Source organism: Trachemys scripta, chromosome 5 (assembly GCF_013100865.1).
Source record: "Trachemys scripta elegans isolate TJP31775 chromosome 5, CAS_Tse_1.0, whole genome shotgun sequence".
Taxonomy (NCBI): Eukaryota; Metazoa; Chordata; order Testudines; family Emydidae; genus Trachemys; species Trachemys scripta.
In genome coordinates, this window is record NC_048302.1 from 79058268 (window position 1) to 79085322 (window position 27055).

Genomic DNA, 27055 nt, shown 5'->3' on the forward strand with positions numbered 1-27055 from the left:
GTGCCTTGCTGGATTTGGGCCTAAGTACATGCTTAACTTTAAGCCTATGAGTAGTCCAGTTGAATTTAAGCATGTGCTTAAGTGCTTAGTTGGATCAGGACCAGAGTTTAGAAGATCTCAGATCATTGAGGATTTCTATTTGAAGAGAGCAAGCACCATTTAAGTTTTCACATAAGTAATACAGATCATATATGTTCTCACATTTCATTGAAGGCTCATTTAATAACACATGCTTGTTCAAAATGATCCATCTTCCCATTGACTTTAACAGTGCAGGATCATGCCATGAAGGGAGAGACAATCCCAATCTGTCAGTCTCTTGGGACAAACCAGAGGCACCCTAAGAGTCAATACAAAAAATGTTTTGTGTCTTTTAACCAATCTCACTGCTGAAACAGGATATCTGCCAAATTGCCATTGTCCAAATACAAACCTGGAACTCCCCTTGACCACTTCATATCTGGGAGTGGCTGTTAGAATCATAGAATAGCAGGGATGGAAGGGACCTCAGGAAGTTATCTAGTCCAACCCCTACTGCTCAAAGCAGGACCAATCCCCTGACAGATTTTTACCCCAGTTCCCCACATGGTCCCCTCAAGGATTAAACTCTTAATCCTGGGTTTAGGAGGCCAATGCTCAAATCACTAAGCTATCCCTCCCCCTGTTGCTCAGCTGGTCAGTAGGGGACCCTGTTTGAAATTTGTACTGGGAGCTGTTACCACTTCCTTAAACAGCAGTTCTCAGTCTTGCTGTTCTGCTGCAATATTTTGATGTCCTTGATTTCAATGCTTAACAGAAGCAAGTGAAAGTTTCAAGGTAAGAGAATTATTTAAATACAAACAATCTTTACAGCCTCCTCCTGCCTCCCATGTGTAACAGATGGGAGAGCCAAAGATGTATTTTCTTTTAATCTAGTCCAATCATCAGTTATTTACGTAACTTCATTTCCTCTCCCTTCATTGGGGAGTAGCTTTCACTGCTTGTGATCCTACCAGTTGAGCAGGAGGAGTTCATTACAGTATCTCACCTGATGTATTTTGTACTTTTTCCTTGTGGGTTGGGTAGGCTGGGTATGTTTAATAAAGTGCTAGTTGAGCAAGTTATACTTGTCCAAGCAAATCTAAACTTTCTTACCCAACTTTCCCACATTGGGTTGCCAACACAGGCAGGAGCAGAAGGGATGGTTAGGAATATTAAAAACAAAGTCAATTTGCATTTGAATATTTGTTAATTATGAAAATATCTGCCTATAGCTTCTCCACATTCCCCTCTCCCCAGCCCCATCTAGGGTCTCTCTCCCATTCTTAATCCAGCACATTCCAAGGTGTCTCTCCCTCAACTTCCACTTCTCTTTTTTAACTCCACCTTACCCACGCTGATGCATCTAGGTCTCTAATTCAGACCCTGCTGCTGCATCATTAGAGTCAATGGGAGCTTTGCCACAGATTTTAAACAAACGCTAGCAAGATGAGTGTAGGACCTCATTTTGCTTGGCAAGCTGAAGGGTCATACACCATGTTTATGTAGGCCAAGCTGGTCCCTCACTGCCAGTGTGCAAGTGTCTTGAATCACTAGCTCAAATGAGAAAGCCAGCTCCCTATTTTTTAATTCCCAGTAGACACCAAAGATTAGTGGCAAGAGCAAAAGGAGGAGAATCTGGGTTCTATTCAGTGACTAACTATTCTCCTGTTTCTCAACTGTTTGCCCTCACTACTAGAGTATGATGTCTCAAAATAGTTTTTTGTTTATAAGAGGACAATAATAGGATTATTATAGATAACTTTAGAGATGAACCTGTCAGGAGTCATTTGTGAGAAAGCGCTTGGAAAAAGGAAAGAAGTCCAACAGGTGATCATACAAATTTATCATAAACTGATATGTTTGGATACAATTGTCTTAGAGAGCTATCAAGACAGAGTTCTGTAGCCATGGTGATTTACCCTATCGGAGGCTCTGATCCAGTTTTTTATAATCATGGTTATGCACACAGCTCATCTGTAGCAACTTTGTTGGATTTTTTTGATAATTTTCTAACTATTTTTTTAAAACAATCAGGAGTCCTTGTGGCAACTTAGAGACTAGTTCTAGCCCACGAAAGCTTATGCCCAAATAAATGTTTTAGTCTCTAAGGTGCCACAAGGACTCCTCGTTGTTTTTGCTGATACAGACTAACATGGCTACCACTCTGAAACCTGTCACCATGCAAGGCGCTGAATTTAGAAAATCATGTTAACATATTTCATCACTAGATGGCAGCAGCCAACTCCTGATCTACCCAGATTTTTTTTTCAAAATACAATATAAGCTCATCATAGACAAGGCAAGGATTTTATATATTCAAGTGAAATGCTCATTCTTTTCAGTGTTTTACCTAGATAGGTCTAAAAATAATTTTCCAAATATCTTTAATGGGAGAGATTTTTGACAAGACCAATAACTGCTTGTATCCATAAAATTTGTCTGTTAGTAATAAAGTTTAAAATATTTAGTATTTGTGCAATAATTTACCCCTTTTCCTAACTGATAAAAAAAAATCTCCATTTTACAGATAAGACAGAGAGCTTAAGTGTTTTGCCCCCAAGTTATGCACACAGTCAGAGGCAAAGGAAAGCACTGACCTACCTTTTTCTGTATCGGCAAAGTGAACTGGAAAATTGTGCAAGAAAAATGCTCCCTCAGTTATTTTCTGCCAAGAGTTAATAATTCTTTACATTAAGCAGGCTTTTATGAACTTCAAATGAGAAACAAGAGAAACATACTCTTTTCTAATAGTGAGTAGCTGTGCATGGATCAAGCACCTTATTCTGCAGTTGAACAGTCAACATGTTTATACATTATAAATGCTGATGCTAGACTGTGGCCTTGAATCTCCTCTGCCCTGCACCTTGTGCAGGCATTTACACAGATATAAAGGGGGTTGGCACCTTATATTAAATCAGCACAGAGATGTGTGTGAAAGCAACTTCCAGCTGAGAAGAGTTTTGGCTAATGAGTCCAGAATTGTCATCAGGTGCTACCCATTAGTTCACTGAGTAAAACAGAGGCTTGAGCAATGTAAGTGTCCAGGATAGTTCCTAATTCAGAAAAGCTCTTAAACATGTGCTTCAGCCTGTCCCTATTCAGGACAACACTTAAAGATGTTTTCTGGATCAGGGCCATAGTGATGGGCATGTTACACACAATGGGTTACTTTAGAGTGTGGTGGTGAACTCTAATAATCTAGCTAGAGCCATTTGGAGTTTTAATCAACCAGACATAAACAAAGCAGCTGTTTCAGTCAACAGCTCCAGAAGCTGAACAAGGACCAGAAGCAGGCATTGCCACATTAATATGATCTCTTTAAGTAGGAATGTACCATTGTATTGCATGAAGCTGTCTACACTAGAGAGGGAGACTGGAGCTAATTTTCACCCCTGCAGTGGTGCTAAGGCTGTCACAGAGACTGAGGGGAGTTAGTGTGTGCCTCCCTTATTCAGGGGCTGACAGGAGTTGGTTTGACCCTTGACACAGGCCCCTCACAGCCATAGCCCCTATGGGGCTTGTGGAAGCAAGAAGTTAGGATGAAGGATACTCAAGCCACACTAGCTTCTGCCCCATTACCTTCCCCCACCCCCCCACATCATCTGCTATGGAGGCTTTGATAAAGGAAGCATAGAGCTGGAAGAATAAAGTACTACTCAATCTGAATAACTGTGACAGCACATGGTATGGTGTGGTGGGACTGATGTCCTGCTGAAACTGCCAGGGAGTTAAAACCCTTGTTCCTCTCCTTCACTGCCAATGCTATGGAACAAGCCCATGTGTGGTGTCTCTCAGACCTATCCCCCTATGGACTCTGTACCTTTCCTCCACGCTGCTGCTGTTCTAGCCTGCAGCTGGGAGGGAGTGTCAAGAGTCATGCATAAAATGGGAGTGCAAAAGAGGAGAGCTGAGAGTGGGATGGAGACTCAGTGCCAAGCACTGAAACTGTGTGTCAGAAAAGTCTCCGCAACTTACAAGGGTAAGTTATCTGCATCTCTTGGTCTCCATCCTCACCATCACTTCTCTTTCCTGATTTTTTTCCCATTCTCTGATATTGGGAGTCACAGGGTCTCTCTCCATTAGGGCACCTCCTCCTGGATGCTCTGGAGATTAGCTCCTCCCAGGTCCAATACCCCTTTTTGCTGCTTACTGTGTGCCCTGCCACCTTTGTATCTCTCTCACACTGTGCAACTCCACAAAGGGAGAGCACCCAACTTGGCCCTCTGGCCAAGTCACTATGTGCTTTCCCCCTTCCAGAGTATCAGAGTCTTTCCATACAAACTGTCTCAGGCAGTCTTCCCATTTACTGCCCCAAACAGTGCCATTTCCCCAATGGCTGGTAGGGGAACCCAAGCCTGCTCTCTACTCCAGGTTCCAACTCTGGGATCCTCTAAGCAGTAGCCAAGGTCTGCACCATCTTAAACCTTGCCACCATTTCCCTGAGCCTTTTCCTACACCCTCTCCCCCTAGGTTTCCTTTCTTCCTCCCCCTCTCTAGTGTCCAGAGAGTAACTACAGGCTCCCTCACCACAACCCCTTTCTGCTGCCAGCTTCCTGGCTTTATCCTAGCCCCCCCCGTCCTTCTCAGCGAGGCTCCTTCATCATTCAGGGGAATACTTACGCCATCTAATTCCTCTTAGCTGTGGCCTATCTGGTTAACTGGCCTCTTCTCAGCCTCATTAACCCCTTCTAGGCTACTTTGGGGTGAACTGAGAGCCTCCCTGCTAAAGAGGAAGGGGAAAGAAAGGAAGTCTTTTAGACCACTTTAAGGATGAAGAGTGAGTATAGAGAAGCAATAGGGCATAAGCACCAGACAGCAGGTAGCAACACTCCTTTGGATTTTAATCTGTCAAAATGGTAGCAGGCATAGACAGACCCACTGGTGGAACCAGAGGGACACTCATTCACAGCCTGCTGCAATAATTCAGTCTAGAATCTGAGCCAAGAATTAAAAGGAAATGGTCACATAGGTATAATAGACATGCAGCGATGTTGCCAAATCTCATTTTATCTGGATTCTCATGGTATGTGTTTTAGTAAGAGTCCCTGCTTCTGGAGTAATGGGATTACATGAAAAACCTCAATTTTCACTTTAAAAAAAGTTTCTAGCTTTCATGGTTGTGGAGAAACGCTTGACACATGAATCCTAAAAGCTGAAAGGACAGAAAGCAATAAAAACCCCAAAACTTATTTTTTGAAATCATAATTTTGGGGCCCTGACTGCTGATTTATGAATGCTTGGGGTCAGCAATGCCAGGACCTTTCACCCACTCCTTTAAACAAACCCTTTTCTCTGTATGTGTGTGTGTGTGGGGGGGGAGCATTTGATTATCCTCTGCTTCCCCATGTGCCTCATCTCTCCAGATTTTGCCATTTCTTTCCATTGAAGGAGATGGCTTGCCTCAAAAGCTTTGCTCATATCACAGATGCCTTTGTTTGAAGTCAGTGTGTTCTGTTTATCATCAGACTTGTGAAAGTCAGTCTAAAAAAAAAAAGGCTATGGATTCCTCAGGTGCAGTCTATAGCACCCTCCTTAGCCCATCCAGAGCAAAGGGCTGGTCCAAGCAGTGATCTTTGAATAAAAGACAGAGCTTGGTTTAAGAAGGTAAAACTAAACCTTCCTGGGAGCAAGATGCTTTCAGGTGAACAGTAAAGAGGCTGGCAGCTCCACCAAGCAAGTAGGAACTGGGATTCTGCTAACAGCACGAGGTCAGTTACCAGTCTTTCACTTTTATAACATCTGCTGTCCCAGCTCCTAGTAGCTCAGATCCCCTAAGCAGAGGTGACGTATGAATCATAGCAAAAGCTTTCTTGTATTTTCATTTGGCTCTCTCCTCCCTTTCTTAAACAGAGAAGACGTTGGTTAACTTACATAAGAATGGCCATACTGGGTAAGACCAAAGGTCCACCTTGCCCAATATCCTGTCTTCCAACGGTGGCCAATACCAGGTACCCCAGAGGCAATGAACATAACAGGTAATCACCAAGTGATCCAACCCCTGTCGCCCATTCCCAGCTTCTGGGATCATAACTTGAGGTCATCATTGGATTTGACAGTTTACATTAGGGGGCATATGCTGACTGCTTGCCCCAGGCAACAAGGAAGGCTCAATCTTCATGGGAGGAAGAGCAGACAGGAGGACCCCCAACCCAGCAGTGACAAATGGGGGTTAGGTGGGCTGCAGTCCCTGGCCTAGAAGATGCCACAAATAGTAGTATATGGAGCCCCAGCTGGAGCAGAGGCCACCCTCTGACTCTAGGAACACTGTGGGGGGAGGAGGGGAGGGAGGGAGGGGTGATGACCCATTGACACATCCTGAACTATCAGATGTTCTCACCAACCCAATCAGAGCCTTGAGAGTGTGTCAGTCCCTGCTATAGACTGGCAGTAGATAAACCTGCCAAAAGCCAGCCATTAGCACAACATGTATAGATTCATAGATTCCAAGGCTAGAAGGGACCACTGTGATCATCTAGTCTGACCTCCTGTATAACACAAGTGACAGTTTCCACACACACAAAAAATCCCTAGAGCAGATCTTTTAGAAAACACATCCAATCTTGATTTTAAAAGTGTCAGTGATGGAGAATCCACCACAGCCCTTGGTAAATTGTTCCAATAGTTAATTACTCTCTCTGTTGAAAGTTTACACTTTATTTTCAGTCTGAATTTGTCTAGCTTCAGCTTCCAGTCATTGGATTGTGTTATACTGCTCTGCTAGATTGAAGAGCCCACATTTGTTCTCCATATTGGTACTCATAGACAGTGATCTCCCTATCCTATACCTGCACCCTCCATTATGCTTGCAGAGGGGGACTGGAGGAAAATATTTTATTATTTTTGCTCCTTTTACTGTATTTCTAAGTACAATGACAATGCTTAACATGCTGGTGGCAGCCCATCTATCCTTGCTAGGACTCCCAACATCACTAATACTTGTGGAACAGAACTGCTATCAGCAATGGTGAAACATTTCTGAAAGCTTTTTTTTGCAGGGTACGCCAGGCCATGGAACCCAGTGTAACTGAGAGCAGTGTTTGGCCCATTTATCTCTGAAGTTACACCACAGTTGGATTTGGCTCAAAGGTTTACATGTTTGGCCCATCAAGTTCTAGGGCACCTATTCACATTAACCCAGCTCATTACCAATCTGATGGCATTGATTAACCCTTTTAAGGTTCTCTTCTTCACCTCAGGTAGATACATTTTATGGCTGAAGTTTTCAAATGGAGATAGACACCTACGCAGAGATCCTCAGAGGTATTTAGGCACTTAACTCCATTGAGGTCAATAGAAATTCAGGACCTAAATGCCGCTGAAATTTGGGGCACAGTTCCTACTGAATTTCATTTGGTTTATGTAGTACACATTAGTAAAAAGGAATCCACTGAAGTGTAGTTTTTATAGGTGAAATTACAGTGCACTACCAAGTAAATTGCACTACAATAGGGGTCTGACTTTCCTGTCACATACTCTGACTTTACACCTGTGTATTGGCCTCGAGTTCAGTGGAATTATATCAGGTTTCTATGGTGTAAACAAGCTGAATCCAGTCCATTACTTTTTACAAAAATAGAACTGGTAAATGTATTTCTACATGCCAAATCACTCTGGGAATTAATTGTGGCAGGACGAAACCCTGATACAGTGATCATTTTTAAAATCTTTAATATTTTGCTTCTACATGTAAATAGTTAAACTGCAGTATTCATGTTATTGCTTGAAGTTATAGAAGAAACTGGAGAATCTCATGTGTTATTAGGCCACATGAAATATAAGAAACATTAAAACTATTATTAGTGCTTCTTTGCTTAAAATGCTGGCAGTGGCCCAGGGCACAGCTTTATTCTGCATTTGTACATTGCATAGCACAATGGGGCCATAGACCTTACTGAAATGCAATATTGCAGTACTACACTGTTTTATTATTTATTTGTGTAGCCCACTGACCCAAAACAAGTTAGGTAGTATGAACATTGTCCTTATTCATTGCTTTTCTGTGGAAAATGAATTGTGGAAAAAGTCCTAAGTCCTACTGGGCACCAGCCTCAGCCTTAAGTAGATGCCTCCCAGAAGATGTAAAATGATAGGCATAGCTATTATACGCATGATTGTAAATAGTGCCCCTGTAGTTTTTGAGCCTGTGACAAAGCCCACCTGCATAATTCCCCCTTGTGGCCCAATATGGCACTACTTACTGTAACAGGGTCTCTACAGTCACCACCTCTTGGAGGGTACAATGCAGTTGTGCTTTAGGTCTCTGGCTAGGGTAGCCAGACAGCAAGTGTGAAAAATTGGGATGGGGGTCAGGGGAGGGGGGGTAATAGGTCTCTGGCTAAGGCCCACCCCTTCCAGGGTATCAAAGCCCCCAAATTAAAAAAGTTAAGAACTCAAAACAGTGTCATCCAATGAGTCTGCAGCGGGATCCTGCCCTTCTACCTAGGTCCTGTTGTCTGACGGCCACTCCTTTGGTCAGTCCCTCCCTCTATCAGTGCTCATCTAGATAGTAAGCTGGTTCAGACACTAACTATACCAGAGAGAGAATGAAAGCCAGGGGCAGCTCCAGGCACCAACGCACTAAGCACGTGCCTGGGGCAGCAAGCCACAGGGGGCGGCAGTCAGGCGGCCTTCGGCGGCATGCCTGCAGGAAAGCCGTGGCTTCAGCGGTGGGTACGCCAAAGGCGCGGGTCCAGCAGACCTCCCACAGGCATGCAGCCGAATCCACGTTATCAGCAGGCCTCCCACAGGCATGCCGCCAAAGGCTGCCTGACTGCCATGCTTGGGGTGGCAAAATACATAGCGCTGCCCCTGACGAAAGTGCTCTGCTCTTCTTCCTAGTCATACCTGAACTGTGCTAGGCCATCTCCTTTTAATGCCCCCTCTCCACAGCTGACATCTGTTACAGGTGTAGCAAGTTGGGGCTAATTGGCTCTAAAGGCTTCATTAACTCCCTTCTTGTCAGTGCTGGGCATTTATGCCTCTGTACAGAGCCAAATCCTGTGGTCTTTATTCAGGCAAAGCTCACACTGAAATCTGTCTATCCATCAAGTCATTTATACCATGTCAGTCACCAGGTATTTGAATGGCTGAAGACTTAAAATACAGTTTTATTGAGAAAGGACCTTGGGTTTGGGCTGTTATTTGTATACCTCCCCTGTGACCCCAAAATGTAACTTGCTGGATGCACAAACAGTCTTTTTTAAAAAGAAGTTTAGCAAGAATGATAGTCTAGATAAAATGATTGACATCTGAATGCAGATTCTTTAGCTTTCAATAGCTAATGTAGGATGCTTCTGTTTCATGTTGAACATTAGTATTTTGTACATTCAAAATATACATATGAACAGCATAATCCTGATAGCTATGTTCCAGTATTGTACATGTTCCAAGACATGTTTTACAATATCATGGAATCCTCTTTTATTTTTCAAATTAAACAGAGAGGTTAAATGCTCCCTGGGTCTGCACAGGTAAGTAAGGATGGGGAAGGGTACAAAGAGAGAAGATTCAGCACACAAATGATGTGGGCATTAAGTAGATACCGCACTGTATCATAAAGGAGTTCAGTATCTATCTATTTATTGCATCTCTCAACATAATGTAGCATTCAGTGTGAGCACAAGGAGAGACTGGGGCATGGGTGGCTAGCTTGGCGCAAATTCAACAAGACCGCATCCACAATAGTGAGCACATTACTGCAGAAGAAAATACTGTAGCTGGAAACAACTCATCACTGCATGCTGTACTGACCTGATTTGTGCCTTTCTTGCCAGAGATAACATCCCTTGCCCTTGGGAGAGCTGACTGTATCTGGGTATGTGCTAACTAGGCATGATTTGGGGTGTATTGCTGGAATTTGTCCTCGTCTGGTTCCAGAAATATTTTACTTTTTAACTTCTAATCCCCCCATAACCAGAAATTGGTCAGAGGTTTTACATGCACATTGCCTCTTCAGGTAGAGACAGCAGTGCAACTCTGGTGTTTGTAGTGCCAATATCCAGATCTTTGAAGGGGAGTTAACAATTACAAACTGTATGATTCAAAATCACATGAAGGTTTGAGAAAGGATTTCTACTGCCTCCCATCAAATGCTTCTTTTTCATAGCTAGCCATTATGATGGCAGCACATCAAAATTAGGGAATGCAGTTGGTTCTGAACAGTAAGACTCAGCATTCCATAAACTGATCTATATATTGTATGTATTTCTTAGTCACTCTATCACCAAGTCCTGCCTTTGTACCCCTAAGAGGTCCCTAAGGAGAGTGTATGAACCTACAATACAAAATTAATATCAATCTGTATGTACAGAATTTTGAAGAGTATGCCAATACTATCTAACAATACAGATAAAGACCAGAGCTTTTGCACTGCGCCCAAATGATGGATAATGCTGATTATTGTAACAGATTCTTCTTTTTCAAATATTACTAGAACTGAAGAGCATACCAGGAAAGCATCATTGTATGCCCTATGTCTTTGACACATTGACTAGTTTGATCACCAGTCCAGCAGTCCAAACGTCATAAAAGCCTGGTTTGGTTTGGTTGGGGATGAGAGGATTTATATGGCAATAAATAATTAGTTTCAGTGGGACTTTATGTGTGGGTGTCCTTCCATCATTATTTTGTAGAAGAGTGGTACCAGCTCACCCAGATAGAGATTTGGCTGAGAATAAAATTGTGACCAGTATTTTAGTGTCTCTGTATGGCTTTTGGGAGTACATCCTTTAGCGACACTTACCCAGAGCATCTTGCTTGGGGCTTTAGTCTCTGAATTTAGTGGTCAGATAAAAAATTTGCACCAGCTCTCCCATTGGTGTAAACCAGCCTCGTTCTATTGATTTAATGGAGCTATACCAATTTGCATCACTTGCAGATCTTTCTCAATATAGTTCTGTGTCTAAAACTATAACATCACTTTTAATTCATTGTCCAGTAAATCTACTTTATGACCTCAACCTTGAGATTTATGACTAGCTGAAAGAAGAAGCAAATATTACATCTTAAGGAAAGACAAAAGAGTCTGGGAGAATGAATCCCCTGTGTTTTATCAAGATATTTTTCAGCCAACAATTTCTGAAGGATCCAGTCACCAGCTCTCTTTTCTGGCTTCCTATTATAGCGGGCATCTGGCCAGTTTTTATAATATCACTGACAGCTGAATAAAAGGACACCTCTGGAAAAGACTCTCAGTACTGAGATGGTAGTCAGAGTTCAGCAAGGAAAGAATGAGATCACAGGCAATGTTCACCTCTGTGCTCAAGCAGAGGGGGCAGTCCAGCTGAGTAGTTTTTCTTTGTATGCCTCCTGAAGTATTGTGTGCACCCACTGAATCTTTCACCAAATCCACAGAGAAAATGGGACTTATCTCAACGGCCCTTTTTTATCATCCACTTCAGCTGCAACATCACAGTCATCCACAGAGTAATGGTGCAGTGGCTGATGCACAAGCTCCAGTTAGCAACATTTGTGGTTAAATCATCAGTGAGGTTGAAGAGGTGTGAAATGACTGAGAGGGGCTTCATTAATGAAATAATCTTCTGATTCAGAGTCTGTGCCAGTAGAAAATTACCAGTAATTCATTTACCTTGTATTTTAAGCATTATTTTGCTACTTCAAAAGAAATCCAGTTTTATCATCATGAAAACACTGGGCTTGATTCACCAGTGCATTACTCCAGTTTTTCACTAGAGTTACACCTGCATAAAACAAGAATATGCAATGATTTGTCAGATCCAATCTTATATTTATAGAGGGCCTCTGAACCCAAAGAATCTCAAATTACTTTACAAAGTGATATATAAACTATAGAAATTACACTGATAACTTCACCCAATACTAAAATGCAGCTACTTCTGGGGTGGAATGTGACAGTATATAGAACAACAAGTGAAAAATAATACCAAACCCATTCGAAAATGTAGATGTAGTTTTTGTAGGAAGATTGTAATTATCCCAAGTGGCCAGGACACCAGGATTAACATTCCACCCCTACACACACATACACTACTGCAAAAAAGTGTTGTGAGCTATTTGATGCCCACACAGATCAGGAACATAGTTTTAAATCTCACCCAAACATCAGCATCTTCCCCCTTCATAGTCCCAAGTTGGGGCATTGGAGCATTATGAACTCCAGAGGAAGGATATCACCAAATGGATCATCAACAGCGCTTCCTGTAGTGCCGTGGTATTTCCTGGGATGTTTCCCTTAAATTCTCTAACCATGCCCGACCTTGTTTAGCATATAAGGTGTGACGCACTCACAGATGAACCTAGTATGACTTTAAGAATTGAAGCACTTTAGTCTTTCCAATGATTTAGTTTCAGGCCACTACTTCTTACTACCCAGAAATGGCTCTGTCAGATGATTGAGATACTCCATCTATAGGTCGAATCTGTTACCTCCACTGCATTCCTTCCATTCCCTGCTAGCCACAGTAATGCGTGATGGGGATTAGACATTGAACTTGGGTTTCCAGCATTATATTGCAATCCATTACTAGCTAGCCTCATTAGATTTGTTTTGCTAACACAAATCTAAACAGCCTAGCAGGCCATCCACAGAATATAGCAGCACCCTGCTACAACACTGCTGTAGTTAATGCTTTGTCAGTTTCCTTTATAATCAATATGGCTTTTCCTTGGACACCAACTTTCACAGAAGGCCAAATCCTGTTCTCCTCATTCATGCAAGAAGTACCAATGATGTCAATGGGGCTACTAAAATGAATAAGATGAGCCTAAAATCTAGAGCCTCAAATTAGTGAATGAATACAGTTAAAAATTAAAAAATCAAATAAAAACAGAAGAGAAAATAAACGGAGGGCTAGAGGCAAGAAAGATAGCTATGTTTTCCTATAAGAGGCAAAAGTCCATGACAGCTCAATGCAGTAGATGCATTGATGCAATCCAAGGGCTGTGGTAGAGTAGGTTCTCACATCAGCAATGGGGAGACTATGTGAAGGACCAGAGATGTCAAGGCTAGATGAATGGGAAGGCACATACAGTGCAACAATGTCTGTGATGTTTACCAAACTCTGACTTCAGTGGTTTAGGAACTACCCAGCATGCTGGGTCACAAAATAGCCCAGCAAGACCACTGAAGACCTTCTCTATTAAAAGGGCTACAGTGCTGATGACCCCAAATAACAGCCTTTATTAAGGTGGTTCCATCCAGCCTCTCACAGTAAAATGTTGCGCCATTTTTGGTAAGGGTTCAAGTCTCCATTTGAAAACATGCCTGGGTTCAAATAAAGCACCTGAGGTGGGCCTAATATCTCAGGCTTTCTTTAAATGGCCTATTGAGGTATGCATGTCGTTGCAGTCCTGTTGATCCAGGATATTAGACAGACAAGGTGGGTGAGGGAATATATTTTATTGGACCACCAACCTCTGATTTCTTACCTGATTTCCAGGTTAACTTTCCTGACTTTTTTTCTTCCAGTGCTGTGAGCCTGTGGTGATTTCTTGTTTGAGGGGGTCCCCTCTGTCCTAGTGAGATGCACTAAGTGGTTCCTCAGTTTCTCCCAAGTCCCTCTGCATAGCTGCTCAGCATATTTGGAGTTGTGTGCAGTGCTCAGCGGGTTGTAGGTGGCGCGATCTCTGAGAGGATGTGATTTTGTTTCTTGCATTTGCTCAGGAAGTAGCTATCGCTGTTAAGTTTTGCTTCATTTTTCTTCATGATGGGGCGTTTCCATTTCAGCCCTGGGTCCAATGGAAGATGTTACTGACCCGCGTCGTCTCTAAATGGCGGGAAGGGACTTTCACGTGGGCCATTCAGGGCGCGCGGGCCAGCGGTGCCCGGTGTGGCTTAGTGATGGGGCCGGTTTTGTTTGCAGCAAGGAGCTGCTGCGGTGTGAACCCCACAGGGGCTGCCCAGGCGTGTCAGCCAGCCACTGTACACGGCGCTGGATAGTTTTCCGCCTGCTCCTCGCAGCCCGCGCCCAGCAGCTCTGAGAACAGCCCCGTGCACACTCCGCAACGCGCTGGAGCCCGGCTTTGGTCAGGGAAGAATAAGCGACCAACGGGTTTCTGCTGTTGGCATCCAGCACCGGCCCCGCCAAAGAACCCCCCCCCCCTCCAAAAATAATAATAATAATAAAATAACCTGAGCCGCCTCTGGCACAGCTCCCAGACTCCTGGCAAGACCATCCCGGGGCTGCCCCCTTCGGGGCTGCGGGGATCTCCAGGGGGAAGCCAGCCCCACACGCACTCCCCTGGGAAGGTCAGAAAGAACGGGCTTGCTCCCCAGAGGAGCTGGGCTCCTGCAAGACAGAGAGACCTCCGTGGGACTTGGCCGTGCTCAGGATCGGGTCCAGTAGCGCCTGTGCAAACTCAGGGTCACTGTTATTTCCGCCTTGTTTCTTTTGCTTGCAATAACAGAACATAAGCACTGTTCCGCGTTCGTGTTCCGCTCAGTGTGAACCCTGAACACAAGCCAAGAGCACCCTCAATGAACGCTTCCTGCCCTGGTTCTGAGAGACCGACCCCATTAATAGCTGTGCATAGTTGACCCTCGTTGACTTTAGCCCTGTTAGTTAGATCCCTGGATATAGGATCCTGCCGGCACTAAAGTAAAAGGGCGTTTGGTCACTGGCGTCAGGATTGGGCCCTTCATTATGTGTATGTAATGAGAGTTTGTGTTATATGTGTATGGGGGGGGTGAAGGACAGAGAAAAAGGCCTTAATTGTCTATTTCTCTGGGTTTATAACTTTAAATCTCCTTTGTTAGTACTGTTTGTGTGTGTAATGCAAGTTTTGATTAAATAACGTGTGTATCAAGTATTTAAAGGCGTCACCAACAAAATAAAAAATGGTCTCATATTGTAAGAGAATAATTACAAATGAGCTACGAGGCAAAAGCGACTAAAGAACAAACTGGAGTTAGGGGAAAGGGTATCCAGTTTTCCTTGTCAGATAACCGAGCACAATCTTGCGTTAGGAAAATCAAAGTATCACTTTTTGAGAGTTTAAAATAGAAATGCTCCTCTTCTTTGGAGGCGCTGAAAAGTGTAAGAGAGGTCAAGGAGATTTCCCAAGCAGCTCATGATTTCTGCTCAAGGTTTTCTTCTTAGTCTGATCGGAGATATAACGTTCGAAATAAAGAAAAGAAAAAGCAAACATGTCTGAGTTAATATGCCATAACATTTTCAGCGCTCCGACTTCACCACCTCGGCCCCTGGCATACCCACTTTGCAGGCCACTGTTCTACTCCTCCCCAGCCTTCTCTGTCAAACTGAACTTGGACAACATCCTAGCCTGGCTTGGGCTGAGATGCAAAACTACAATTCTGTGGCAGAAAAGAAGAAAATAAACAAGTCTAGTGGTGTAAAAAGTTGTCTTGCGGGTGCCTGCAGCTGGTGGTTAACACAGACTGTAAGAGGATCAACTCCATCTCCGCTGGCGAAGGGGAAAAAAAAGGAAGAGAGAAAAAAAAAGACCTCACATTTGCTATTCACAGTTTAGTTAATTTGGATGATAACGGTTAGTTTTTAATCCCATTGTATGAGACTGAATATACTACAAGCGTCCCAAAAGAATATCTACTGCAAACAGAACACCACACTGGAGTGTCTGAGTTTGAACCTAGTCTGGCATACAAACATTTGGGAAGATGCAGTTAAAGAATTACTTCGATATTTTAATACTGAAGAGTTCTAAACTCTGTGCATGCAAACCTCAGGTTTGATCGTTTGACTTTAAGTCTATTTTACTATATTGCACTGGGGGAGAGGGTCCCCATTGCTCAGATACAAGGACAAGAATCTGTATTCACAGTTAGTGCTATCCATGTAACTTATACGGAAAAATCAGTTGGATCAGATTTTCCACACTTAAACTACAAAGAAATAGGAAAAAATAACGCAACACACTAAAAAGAAAAGAGAAGTGGATGTTTGGAAGAAATATCCTGGAGCTGATAGGACTGGAATAAATGGCATCTTTATAACGTTTCTCTGGGGACTGCAACATTTCCCAGATGGGCAGGACTAAACACTGGAAAGACAGCTCAGCCCCTAGCACACATCTCCTCATTGAAAGTGATGTTTTTATTTCCTTCTGCTGGGTGCAGTCACAATCCAGAGCTGCTGTTTAGTTAGTAAATGTGTAAAGTGGGCTACTCGGGGTGGGGGGAGTCCCTATGCAAAAAGCAAGGGCGGTGGCAAGGAGCCGTGAAAGAGCCATGGAAACGCGCTCAGAGGCTCTGGAGACTGGGGGGTTCCCAGCCTCCTTTCAGCTAATTTCCTCTGGCTTCTGTTTGTATGTTTTCGATATTTTCCTCTTAAACCCTTTAAAAAGAGAGAGATCAACTTCCCCAAACTCTCCCGTCCTCCCTTTCTCCCCCCCAGGGACAAACACTGCCATCCCCCCGAAAAGGAGTCCTCTGCGCTCTCGAGGCGAGAAACGCGGCTGCCAGAACAGAGGCCATAAAAAAAAGTTAACAATGCTGTGAAAATATGTTTGCAGAAAATAGACAATTGTTGGATTAAACGTATTCAAGTATGAAATAATGCCTTTTTGTGTAAAAACTTCAGCAATGTGCGTGTACAAAAGTTCTCTGTGGCAGTTACTTGCTCCCTTTGTGAGCTGTGCGCTTTGGCGTCTCCACTTGGCGCATTTAACTCAGAGCCCTTTAAACGCGATTGTTTCTTTCTTTTTAATGACATTTACCGGATCAAAACATGCTGTTAATTCGATCAGAAAGCTTTACCCTCCCGAACAATGCCACAATAATTTCTCCTGAAGTTTGTTAAATTGACCAAAATTAGGCAAATGAATAGGGGGTCTGTAGGCGACTCCTCTTGCAGGTGACACCGAATAATGCACTCTCAGACCAGCTGCGATCTCCTCTTTATTTGCCCCTCTTTTCTTTGACCCGCATTATTAAAATTTAGGCCCAATGAAACTATTCATACATTTCAATGGGACATTTTCCTATAGGATAATAGGCTACAAATTGAGCCTCTCCAAAGGGGGGAGTAGGGGGGTAAAACAACAACACACAGACACACACCACACAAAAAGGACCGTCGTGTGCCAAAGGCTCGCGGGAGCCTCCCTGGGCCTGCAGAGGGGAGGAGGGGAAAAAAAGGGGAGGGGATCGTGTGCCAGCCCCCAGTCCCACACCTGCCGGGATGTCCCAGCACATAAAGCGGTGTAAACAAAAACCCTCGCTGCCATCTCTCATAAAGATGGACGTGTCACCAAGTCGTGTGAGAAAAGCCTGAGAACAAACGGGGCCACTCCGTCTCCAAGGGCTCTCCCTTGAACTGGGCGGAACAGCCTATTAAGGGCTTACTTAATTACTTTAATGACTCTGGACAGGCTTTAAAATGCAGTCAGCGCTTGGACAGGGGAAGAAGGGGGGGGCTGCCTGGGATTTGTAAACAGGCGATCGTGTGAGAGACCAGGCGCTTGGAACTAAAGAAGAGAGCTTGTGTTCACACGCTGCTAGCGCGCCACTGCGCTCTGCTTGCGGCTCCCCTTAGTCCTGTTGCCATGCAAATGTTATTCTGGGGACGATCACGTGTCCTTTGAAGGTCCACGTGGAGTAACAAAGCTGATCTGCCCCCTGCTAGCCCCCTGGACTGAAAAAAAAAACTTTTTTTTACTCCTTTAAAACTGATCTTTAATGCATACATTCCCCAAACTGCTCTCCCTAATCCTAGGGAATCAGGCAGGCCATGAATACACCGAGTCTCCCCCCAGAAATGATCGCTTTATAAGCAGCCCTTTGGAGGCTAGGGGGCTGCAGTGCACCTGAGACTCTTGAGAAGACACAGCCGTTCCCATCTGCTAGGCTTTCCCCAGTGGTGTGTCTTCCCAGGATGGCCTCTAAACTAAAGGAAAGGAAAGTAAGTTGGAGCTAATCCTTGCGCACTGGAGTTGCCGGTTATTTTCCCAGCCGCGACAGAACGACGGTTTATTGGTAGTCTTTTAAAAAAAAGCCTGGGCTCGTGTTTGGTTTGGAAAACCATAACTTAACACTCAGACCGATCCTCAGCAAGAGCACTGCTGTGAAGATCAGGTTTGGTGGGGACCTCCCCTGTGCAGTCAAGCAGGGCTGGAGGAGCGATCGCTTCTGGGACCAAAGTTAACCTGGTTCTTTTAAAAAAATAATAATCTAGTGAAATTGATATGCAAGTGGCTTAATGAAGGTCAGATCAAATGTCTGACGTTAGAGTAACTTTTTTTTAAAGGTGAATATCTCTGGATAAAACTAGAAACCAAAGGCTGTGGGGAGTTTCTCTTTGCGTTTTGGGATGATGTCTGCTCATGTTTCAGACGCCTTGTTCCATGTGTCTGTCTGCACATTGTGTGTTATAGAGGACTCCAGTGTCTCACAAAGTGATTGAGAAAAGAAGGAGGGATCGGATCAATCGCTGCCTCAATGAATTGGGGAAGACCGTGCCAATGGCTTTGGCAAAGCAGGTATGCTCCAGCTGCTGGCTAGAGCGCTGAAAAGTGCGTGCCGTCGTTACCAAGGGGGACGTGACACATAATTGTATGTTTAAGAATGAACATATGTAGCTGCAATGACCTTCTTTGGTTTGGAATGACTCTTGTGACGGAGGTGTATCTGGGAAGTAGCTACCAGGTTCATACAGTCAGCAAAGGAAAGTGGCTTGCGTGTCAATGCTCCCTGGCGCTTCCTCCCTGACCGGCTTTAGGATCCATGGGTTTGGTGAACTCACCAAGAATAGTTCTGGCTCTGGTTTCCTCCAGGCGTTTCATGGGGGTTTTGTCTGTGTGTTTCAGAGCTCTGGGAAGTTAGAGAAAGCTGAGATCCTGGAAATGACTGTTCAGTATCTGCGAGCCTTGCATTCGGCAGATTTCCCCCGTGGCAGAGAAAAGGGTAGGTACAACGCTTAGCGTCTTGGTGCCCGTAGTGATCCATGCACGTTTGGCACACAGGGGAAAATCTTATTGCAACCACGGCTGGTTCTGCAAGCACTCCAAGGACATCCCACCCTTTCACAGTGTAAATCACATTAGCTACAACCAGAACTGCTGAGGAGTGGGTGGTTGGAGAATGAAATAATCTGCGTACTGGTTTAACTGGGCTGTGTTAACATTCAATGGCTACACGTACAGGTCTCAGTATCTCCAACACTCAGAGAGACATTGTGGGCTGGAATTTTTAAAACTTCCTTAGGTAAAAAGCAGCGAGATCAGGGCCTGACCCGTTATCCTGTTCCGTTTCTTTCCAGCAGAGCTTCTAGCTGAGTTCGCCAACTATTTTCACTATGGATACCACGAGTGTATGAAGAATCTAGTCCATTACCTGACCACAGTGGAACGGATGGAGACCAAAGACACCAAATATGCTCGGATCCTGGCTTTCCTGCAGTCCAAAGCTCGCTTTGTCACCGAACCCATCTTCACCACTCTGGGATCGCTCCCAGAACCGGACTTCTCCTACCAGCTTCACCCAGCTCCGGAGTGCCCGGCTCACAGTCCCAATGAGTCTATGTTTCAGCAGGGATCCGGGGCTCCGTTTTCCTGGCATGGTCCTGCCAGAAGCCCCACCATCCCTTACCTTCCCAACGCTGCAATGCCCCTCCCTAACCCCGGTCAGCAACGCAACTCTTTCCTGTCGTCAGTTCAAGGTCTGGACAGACATTATCTCAACCTGATCGGCCATTCCCACTCCAGCACCTTCAGTCTGCCCCACGGCCAGCATCCCCCCTCTGTGCTATAGAGAGAGACTCGGCCTGCAGGCTGCATATTTATGTCGGGGAAAGAGTACATTATCCACAGTCGCATACACCATACATTCCCTTAGTAAGCGCTAGTGTACAAATGTAAATACATATGATTGTGAAGTTATAGCTCGGAATAAATTATCACTGGGGAAGGTTAAGGATGTTTCCAGCGTGAGTTGCTTTTGCGATGCGTTATTTATCCAATCTGCTAGCTTGTCCTTGCACGCTTCGGTTCTATGTGCAGGGCACAAACCACGTACAGCGCTTGGAATAAATGTGATATTTGGTCTGGTTTCCCATCGGCACTTCATTGGTGGAGGGGGGGGGGGGATAAAACCAACGGAAACGGCTGTGATAAAGGGTTGGGGAGACGCGTGTCTCCAAGCGTTGGGACTAGCGCACATGGTGCGCTCTGGCGCTAGCGTGTTTATGGTGTGCCGCGTAACTATGCGGAATTACCACGTTGCCTGTTGGCACGGCGGGCGAGAGAGGCAAACACTGCAGTGTTTCGGTGTTCAGGTAAACCTCAGTTCACCGCACACTCTTTAAAATACAGTAGCGTTCATGCGTCTCCCAAGAGCCCTCTGCTTTATCAAGCGTCGATATCGCCCATGAAATCATATTCAGAAAAGTAGCTTTGAAGTTGTGTGTGTATATACATGTGTTTATATAGAATCATGGAGGGTATGTGTATACACACCGTACACGTAATCCTCAGAGACAATGAGCGGGACCAGTGCATGCTTGTCTCACAAACATCCCTGTATGTAAATCCATGCTAACCTGACATTGTTACAGTTACAATACAGCAGTATTAAGACTGCAAACGAAACACTTAGTACAATTATGAAGATTCCTTGGGGCGAGCTAATAGACAGGAAGGAACCAGCCTATCCATTTCCCCCAAGATGTACGGGTGACCTGACTCCAACGGTAAGCAGAAAAGGAGTTTTTTTGTTGTTGAAGTCGGAAGGAATATTTTACTAGGAAGGGACGATTTCCCTTCAGTCTTAATCTGGAATTTCCTTATGGTCATTTATCTCCTTAGGAGGAAAATAACAGGAAAAGATGTGGCCTAAAGAACAAAGTGAGATTAGACTCTGTAGCACTTGGCATATCACAGACCGTAGTTTAACAGGTGGAAAAAATACACACAGAAAAAAGCTCAGGAGAAGCCGAGCCTTTAACGTTGTCCCACAGACTCTGGCTTGTATAGTGGCCAATGCCAGATTTTTTCTCTTTACATTCTTCAATAAAATCGCCATTTCACCGAGTCGGAGCTGAGTCCTCTGTTCAACACGGGAATATCAGGCGTGTTTTTAGGGGCTGCAGGGAGCGCTCAGTGACACTGCAAAGAGATACGCTTCCTTAGTGACGGGTATTTCTATGGAGATCAATTTTCGTTACAGAAGCATCAAAACAGGAGGCGTGGAGAGGCAAACAAGCCTCCCAGCATGAGGAGCAAATCTACGGGTTCACTGTCTTGAAAAGCAACATTGGCATCCAGGCAAACAAGAGCTTAGCTAATATTCCTTTGCCCAGCCATGCCTTCCTTTTGAGCTCTTGGGAAATTTCAGCAGTTTCAATTCTCCTACCTCGGCTGAGTCAGTGAATAAGAACCAACCTAGTCTGTGCTCTGACAGCAAATGGTTTCTTACACGTGATTCCCGATGCGAGTTATTACCGGTAGTATTTTTCCTGTGGTTTGCACTCCCCGATCCGTTGACGAAGGTTAAATTAACTTATTCCATTGCACGCTGCAGCCTTGAGGGAGATCTGACCCGGAGTGTTTACTGAGGTCATGGAATGGGCTGACCCACAATTTGTAAACTATCAACTCCTTTATTCAGAGACAGACAAAAAGATCTTCATTACAATGAGTGAAAAGTGTCATGTGTACCTTCCATTTAAACTGTAAATACAGAAAAGCCTTGAGTTTCAGATTGACAAGAAAGAGGCCGTATTACAGGGTAAAGGGAGGAGAAAGACATTCTATTGCATTAGGATACATTTGGGACCTTAAATCCGAGCAAGGAAAGCAAGAAAATACCTCTTGCTAAATGTACGTAGGGCGATATGGGATAAACCAAATGTATTCAGCAGAAGAATGGCTGGTGCCTATTATGAAAACACATGTCTTACACTCATTTTCACCAGCGCTTGATGCAGAAAATGAAGCAAGTCTTTCACGATTTTTATTCTGTGAGCATTAAGCCATTCTGAATCCTCTTTTGCACTGAAGCATTACAGATATAGTGTTACCCTGGAAATATAAATTATTAATATATGCAGCATTTTGGTCACTGTTAACCAAATTAGACAAAAACTTTCCTTTGCTAAGTAGATTTCCTCTCTGGGATTAGCACAGGGCCACCACGGTCAAAACTTTGGTCATTTACATATAATTTTGCAAACTTGCACTGGTCCATGACAGTCTTTGTACCTTGAATGTAGCTATTCTCGATTTTTTTGTCCTTCTCGTTTTCATTTAACTGTGGAGGATAAATCCTGCTTTGGATTGCCAATGACTTTAGGATAAAAGTCTCCCCCGCCTTCCCCCACCCCCTCCGCGTCTATCGCTCTCTGGAACCTCTCCCCGGTTCCCCAATCTTGGCCAAAAGTCTAATCTGAGCTGGTTTGACTTCCCATAGGATGAATAATGGCAGCTCGCCCCAAGGAGGGAACTGACTCCGATCAGACTAAGAGCTAAATGTGTTTTGCCCTCGCCCACAATGCCTGGCTTCGGGGCCCCTCTTTCCCTGTGCGCTCCCTTTAAGTGAGTTGTACGGTTTCCAAGAGAGCCCCCAACAAAACCCAGCCAAAGCTCGCGGTGATGTGTGCTGGAGGTGACCCATTGTGGAGCCGCTGAAAGGGACAATCTCTTATTTCTTGGGTTTCATCCTTGAGTGGGCAGGAATAAAAATAATCAGCGCCATGAAATCAAAGGGTCTGTCCATACAAGGGGGAACAAAGCTCCTCGAGGGAGCTGGGGCTCCGTCCCCTTGACTCTGCCTTGGCCGGTGGAGGAGCCCGCCAGGTCGCCTGGTTTGAGCGCCCGGCAGCCTCCTTAATACAGAAGTCACTTGTGCTTTCAAGCGTCATTGAGCAAACAGAGCCTCGTGTTCCCTCCCCGCCTGCGCGCCCAGCACCGCGTCCCCAGCGGCTAGCCAGCCCGCACCTGCCCCGGCCGGCGGCCCCAGCGGGGAGGAAGGCCGGCCAGGAGCCGCCGCGCCCGTGGCAGCTGCAAGCAGGGTCCAGGCAGCCGCAGGAGATGATGGGCAGAGCGGATCCCCCCCGGGGGAGACCCTGGGCAAAGAGAGCGGACGAGCAGAAGGCGAGCTCACAGCGAGGCAGCCGGGGTGGCTGCCCCAAGCTGGTAGGAATCAGTTCCCTCCCCGAGCTGAGCTGACATTAACCGGCTCCTGGGAGGGCCAGATAGCCCCCATTCAACCTGTGGCACACACAGTCCCAGACACACATTCCTTCAGCACACACAGCCACAACCACACTCACCCAGAGCACCTTGACATCTCCCCACTTAGGCTCCCTCTTGTAGGAGACCATGCAGCAGTGGGTCCTTTAATGATGTGATCTCTCTCTCTCTCTAAATTAGTAAATGGCCCCTATCTCTGTCATATCGGCGCGCCTTATGACCATTAATGATATGATCCACGCAACCCCCTATGAATGAGGAAAGTGTTATCTGCAGCATATGGGGGGAAACTGAACCAGAGAGGTTAAATGACTTGCCGAAAGTCCGCAGAAAGTTTGTGAAAACCCGCAAAATTGAACCCATGTCTTCCCAGTCTCACACCAATGCCTTAGCCACAAGACACATTTCCCCCCTTTAAAGCAAATGTTCATGAAGGATCACCTATCAACTGGCACCAGTACAATAACAATGTAGCATTCTCTATTTTATACATTCTGAAGCAGGTATTATTATTATGATCCCCTGCAGTAACGTCAAACATTGCACAGAGAGAAAATCACTGACTCCATACACATGGAAACAATATGAGCGAGGACACCTCACTCACATGCATAGTGCCCTTCCCTGTCTGAGGAAATGATCATACTGCTGATGGTGTTTGCCGTTCTATAGAGCTCTCTCTCCCATAGTGTTTGGCAATGATACAATAGTTCACATATCACAGCCCCTCTTTACTTCCCTGCCGAGGTATGAATATTTTGGCAGGGCTCCAATCATTTTCATCTGTGTTTCTGGATATCTTCATGCTAAAAGGGGAGGCTTTGGACATTTCTGAGTACCAGTGTAAGGAACATGGGTGCATTTTCCTGTAGACTATATTGAAGCACATGGGAGCTGGATTATATCTTTCACAATTGGCCAGCCCAAGTCAGCAGTGTACTGAGGACATAGCTAGGGAATGTTCACTGTCAAGCTGATATTCTTGTTTGTTAACGTTTGCTTTGGGACCGGGGCGGATGTAGCCTCCCAATTCAATGGGTGCCCAAAGAGAGACAGACAGAAATGCATAGCACATGTGGTGACAGATGGATGGACATGCAGATGGACTCAGGGAGCATCTCAGCCTCGCCATCCCCCCCGGGCATATCCCAAACATGCAGGGGAGGGAGGATGTGGTCCAGTGAGGGGTCAAGGCACGGCCTCAGCACAGGACCTGCTGTTCTGTGTGGCCACCCCACAGCCACCCACTTGCGGTGACAAGAGAGACGTCACCTGGGACATGGCTGGGGAAACAGCTCTGCTCAGCATCCAGATCTGGCTGCTCAGAGCAGGAAGATGCCCCATCATGAGTCCAACACGCAACACCCTCCAGTCTCTGCTGTCTGGAGACCAGGCCAGGTGGCCAGGCCTCCCTTCCAGCCCACAACCTCACTCCCTGTGTCAGGATACTGCCCTTCAGGCCTTTGTAGCAGTGTGCTTCTTTGACATTGAGGGTATGTCTATACTACCTGCTGGATCGGTGGGCAGCGATCGATCCAGTGGGGGTCGATTTATCACATCTAGTGTATACGTGATAAATTGACTCCCGAACGCTCTCCCATCCACTCCTGTACTCCTCCACTGTGAGGGGTGCAGGCAGAGTCGACGGGGGAGCGGCAGCAGTCGACTCACCGCAGTGAAGACACCATGGTGAGTAGATCTAAATACGTTGACTTCAGCTACGTTATTCACGTAGCTGAAGTTGTGTAACTTAGAACGATCTCCCCCCTATTGTAGACCAGGCCATATCTGTGCAGCAACATGGCCCGGAGAAGCGCAACCATGTTCTGTAAGGTGTTTTGGCACCCTTGGTTTCATTATTTCTGTGGGTGTAGCTAAACCCATGAACCCCTGCTAAAGCCGCCCCTGCACTGGGACAATGCTGGCAGTTGTGCATATGTGCAGACACAACTCAACTTCCTATTATCTTTGCAGCTGAAGTTGTTTTGCAGCAGTTCATATATGTAAGAAGAGGAATATTTTTCCTGAAAGACATTGCTTTTATTTTCACAAATTTCAAGACAGTAGAATCTGCATTAGTCATCTGCTTGGCTAAAAATTACCTTGGCTGCGAATTTGCCTCAATCATTGTTCACACCTTTCCCTCATCTGGCAGCCTTTCACTTCCCAGCCCTTCAGGTCTTCCTCTCTCCTCGCTCAAAGAGAGAAAAGTGATCAGGAACAATCAGCATGGATTCACCAAGGGAAAGTCATCCCTGACTAACCTAATTGCCTTCTATGATGAGATAACTGGCTCTGTGGATGAGAGGAAAGCAGTGGATGTGTTATTCCTTGACTTTAGCAAAGCTTTTGAAACAGTCTCCCACAGTATTCTTGCCAGCAAGTTAAAGAAATATGGGCTGGATGAATGGACTATAAGATGGATAGAAAGCTGGCTAGATTGTCGGGCTCAATGGGTAGTGATCAATGGCTCCAGGTATAGTTGGCAGCTGGTATCAAGTGGAGTGCCTGAAGGGTTGGTCCTGGGGCCGGTTTTGTTCAATATCTTCATTAATGAACTGGAGGATGGCGTGGATTGCACCGTTTGCAGATGACACTAAACTGGGAGGAGTGGTACATATGCTGGAGGGTACGGATAGGATACAGAGGGACCTAGACAAATTAGAGGATTGGGCCAAAAGAAACTTGATGAGGTTCAACAAGGACAAGTGCAGAGTCCTGCACTTAAGACGGAAGAATCCCATTCACTGCTACAGACTGGGGATCGAGTGGCTAGGAAGCAGCTCTGCAGAAAAGGAACTAGGGGTTACAGTGGACAAGAAGCTGGATATGAGTCAACAGTGTGCCCTTGTTGCCAAGAAGGCGAACGGCATTTTGGGCTGTATAAGTAGGAGCATTGAGAGCAGATCAAGGGATGTGCTCATTCCCCTCTATTCGGCATTGGTGAGGCCTCATCTGGAGTACTGTGTCCAGTTTTGGGCCCTACATTACAAGAAGGATGTGGAAAAATTGGAAAGAGTCCAGCGGAGGACAACAAAAATGATTAAGGGGCTGGAGCACATGACTTATGAGGAGAGGCTGAAGGAACTGGGATTATTTAGTCTGCAGAAGAGAAGAATGAGGGGGGATTTGATAGCTGCTTTCAACTACCTGAAAGGGGGTGTCATAAACATATTGCTAAGGGTAGCATAAAATCCCTCCTTACCCTGTAAAGGGTTAATCCCTCCTTTACCTGTAAGAGGTTAAGAAGCTCAGATAATCTGGTTGGCACCTGACCAAAAGGACCAATAAGGGAAGAAGATATTTTCAAATCTGTGGAGGAAGTTTTTTGTTTTGTGTTCCGTTGTTCTCTCCAGGTCAGCGAGGAACCAGGGCAGGGAAAATACATCTCCCTAAGCCATATCTAAACTAAGCATCTAATATTACAGAAATAGTAAGTAATAGCAAGGAAATGGTTAGATTATCTTTTGTTTTAGCTTGTGAATTTTCCCTGTGCTAAAAGGGAGGTTTATCCCTGTTTTTGTAACTTTAAAGTTTTGCCTAGAGGGGAAATCCTCTGTGTTTTGAATCTTTTTGTTACCCTGTAAAGTTATCTTCCATCCTGATTTTACAGTGGTGATTCTTTCATCTTTTTTTTTGTAAATAAACTTTGAAGAACATGATTGTTTTTCAGTGTCCTAAAGACCCAAGGGGTTTGATCTGTGCTCACTTTGTAACCAATTGTTTAGGATATTATTCTCCAACCTCCTCAGGAAAGGGGGTGTAGAGGCGTGGGGAGATATTTTGGGGGAGGTAGGGCTCCAAGTGGCCCTCCCTGAATGTTTGTTTAAATCACTTGGTGGTGTCAGCGATACCAAGGGCAAGGAAGAAATTTGTGCCTTGGGGAAGTTTT

The 27055-nt window shown here is 45.1% G+C and overlaps 1 protein-coding gene across 5 annotated transcripts; it reads left to right on the forward strand.

The window, feature by feature from the left end:
* The first annotated feature begins 731 nt into the window (after positions 1 to 731).
* On the forward strand, positions 732 to 19869 carry HELT (helt bHLH transcription factor). 5 transcript variants are annotated; one of them, XM_034772212.1, is made up of 4 exons: positions 732 to 816; positions 18352 to 18456; positions 18784 to 18880; positions 19236 to 19869. In XM_034772212.1, the coding sequence occupies exons 2-4, from the start codon at positions 18439 to 18441 to the stop codon at positions 19724 to 19726; spliced, it is 606 nt and encodes a 201-aa protein (XP_034628103.1). In that variant the 5' UTR covers positions 732 to 816; positions 18352 to 18438; the 3' UTR covers positions 19727 to 19869. The 5 variants fall into 5 exon arrangements, with proteins under 5 accessions (XP_034628103.1, XP_034628104.1, XP_034628102.1 ...); XM_034772213.1 differs by lacking the exon at positions 732 to 816 and adding an exon at positions 5591 to 5729; XM_034772209.1 differs by lacking the exon at positions 732 to 816 and adding an exon at positions 17431 to 17879.
* Positions 19870 to 27055: the final 7186 nt, after the last annotated feature.

Coding starts and splice junctions, on each gene's coding strand:
- HELT (XM_034772209.1), top strand. CDS start 17,853: ATGGCCTCTAAACTAAAGGAAAGGAAA. Junction 17,880..18,351: donor CTAAACTAAAGGAAAGGAAA/GTAAGTTGGAGC, acceptor TGTGTGTTATAG/AGGACTCCAGTGTCTCACAA. Junction 18,881..19,235: donor CCCCCGTGGCAGAGAAAAGG/GTAGGTACAACG, acceptor GTTTCTTTCCAG/CAGAGCTTCTAGCTGAGTTC.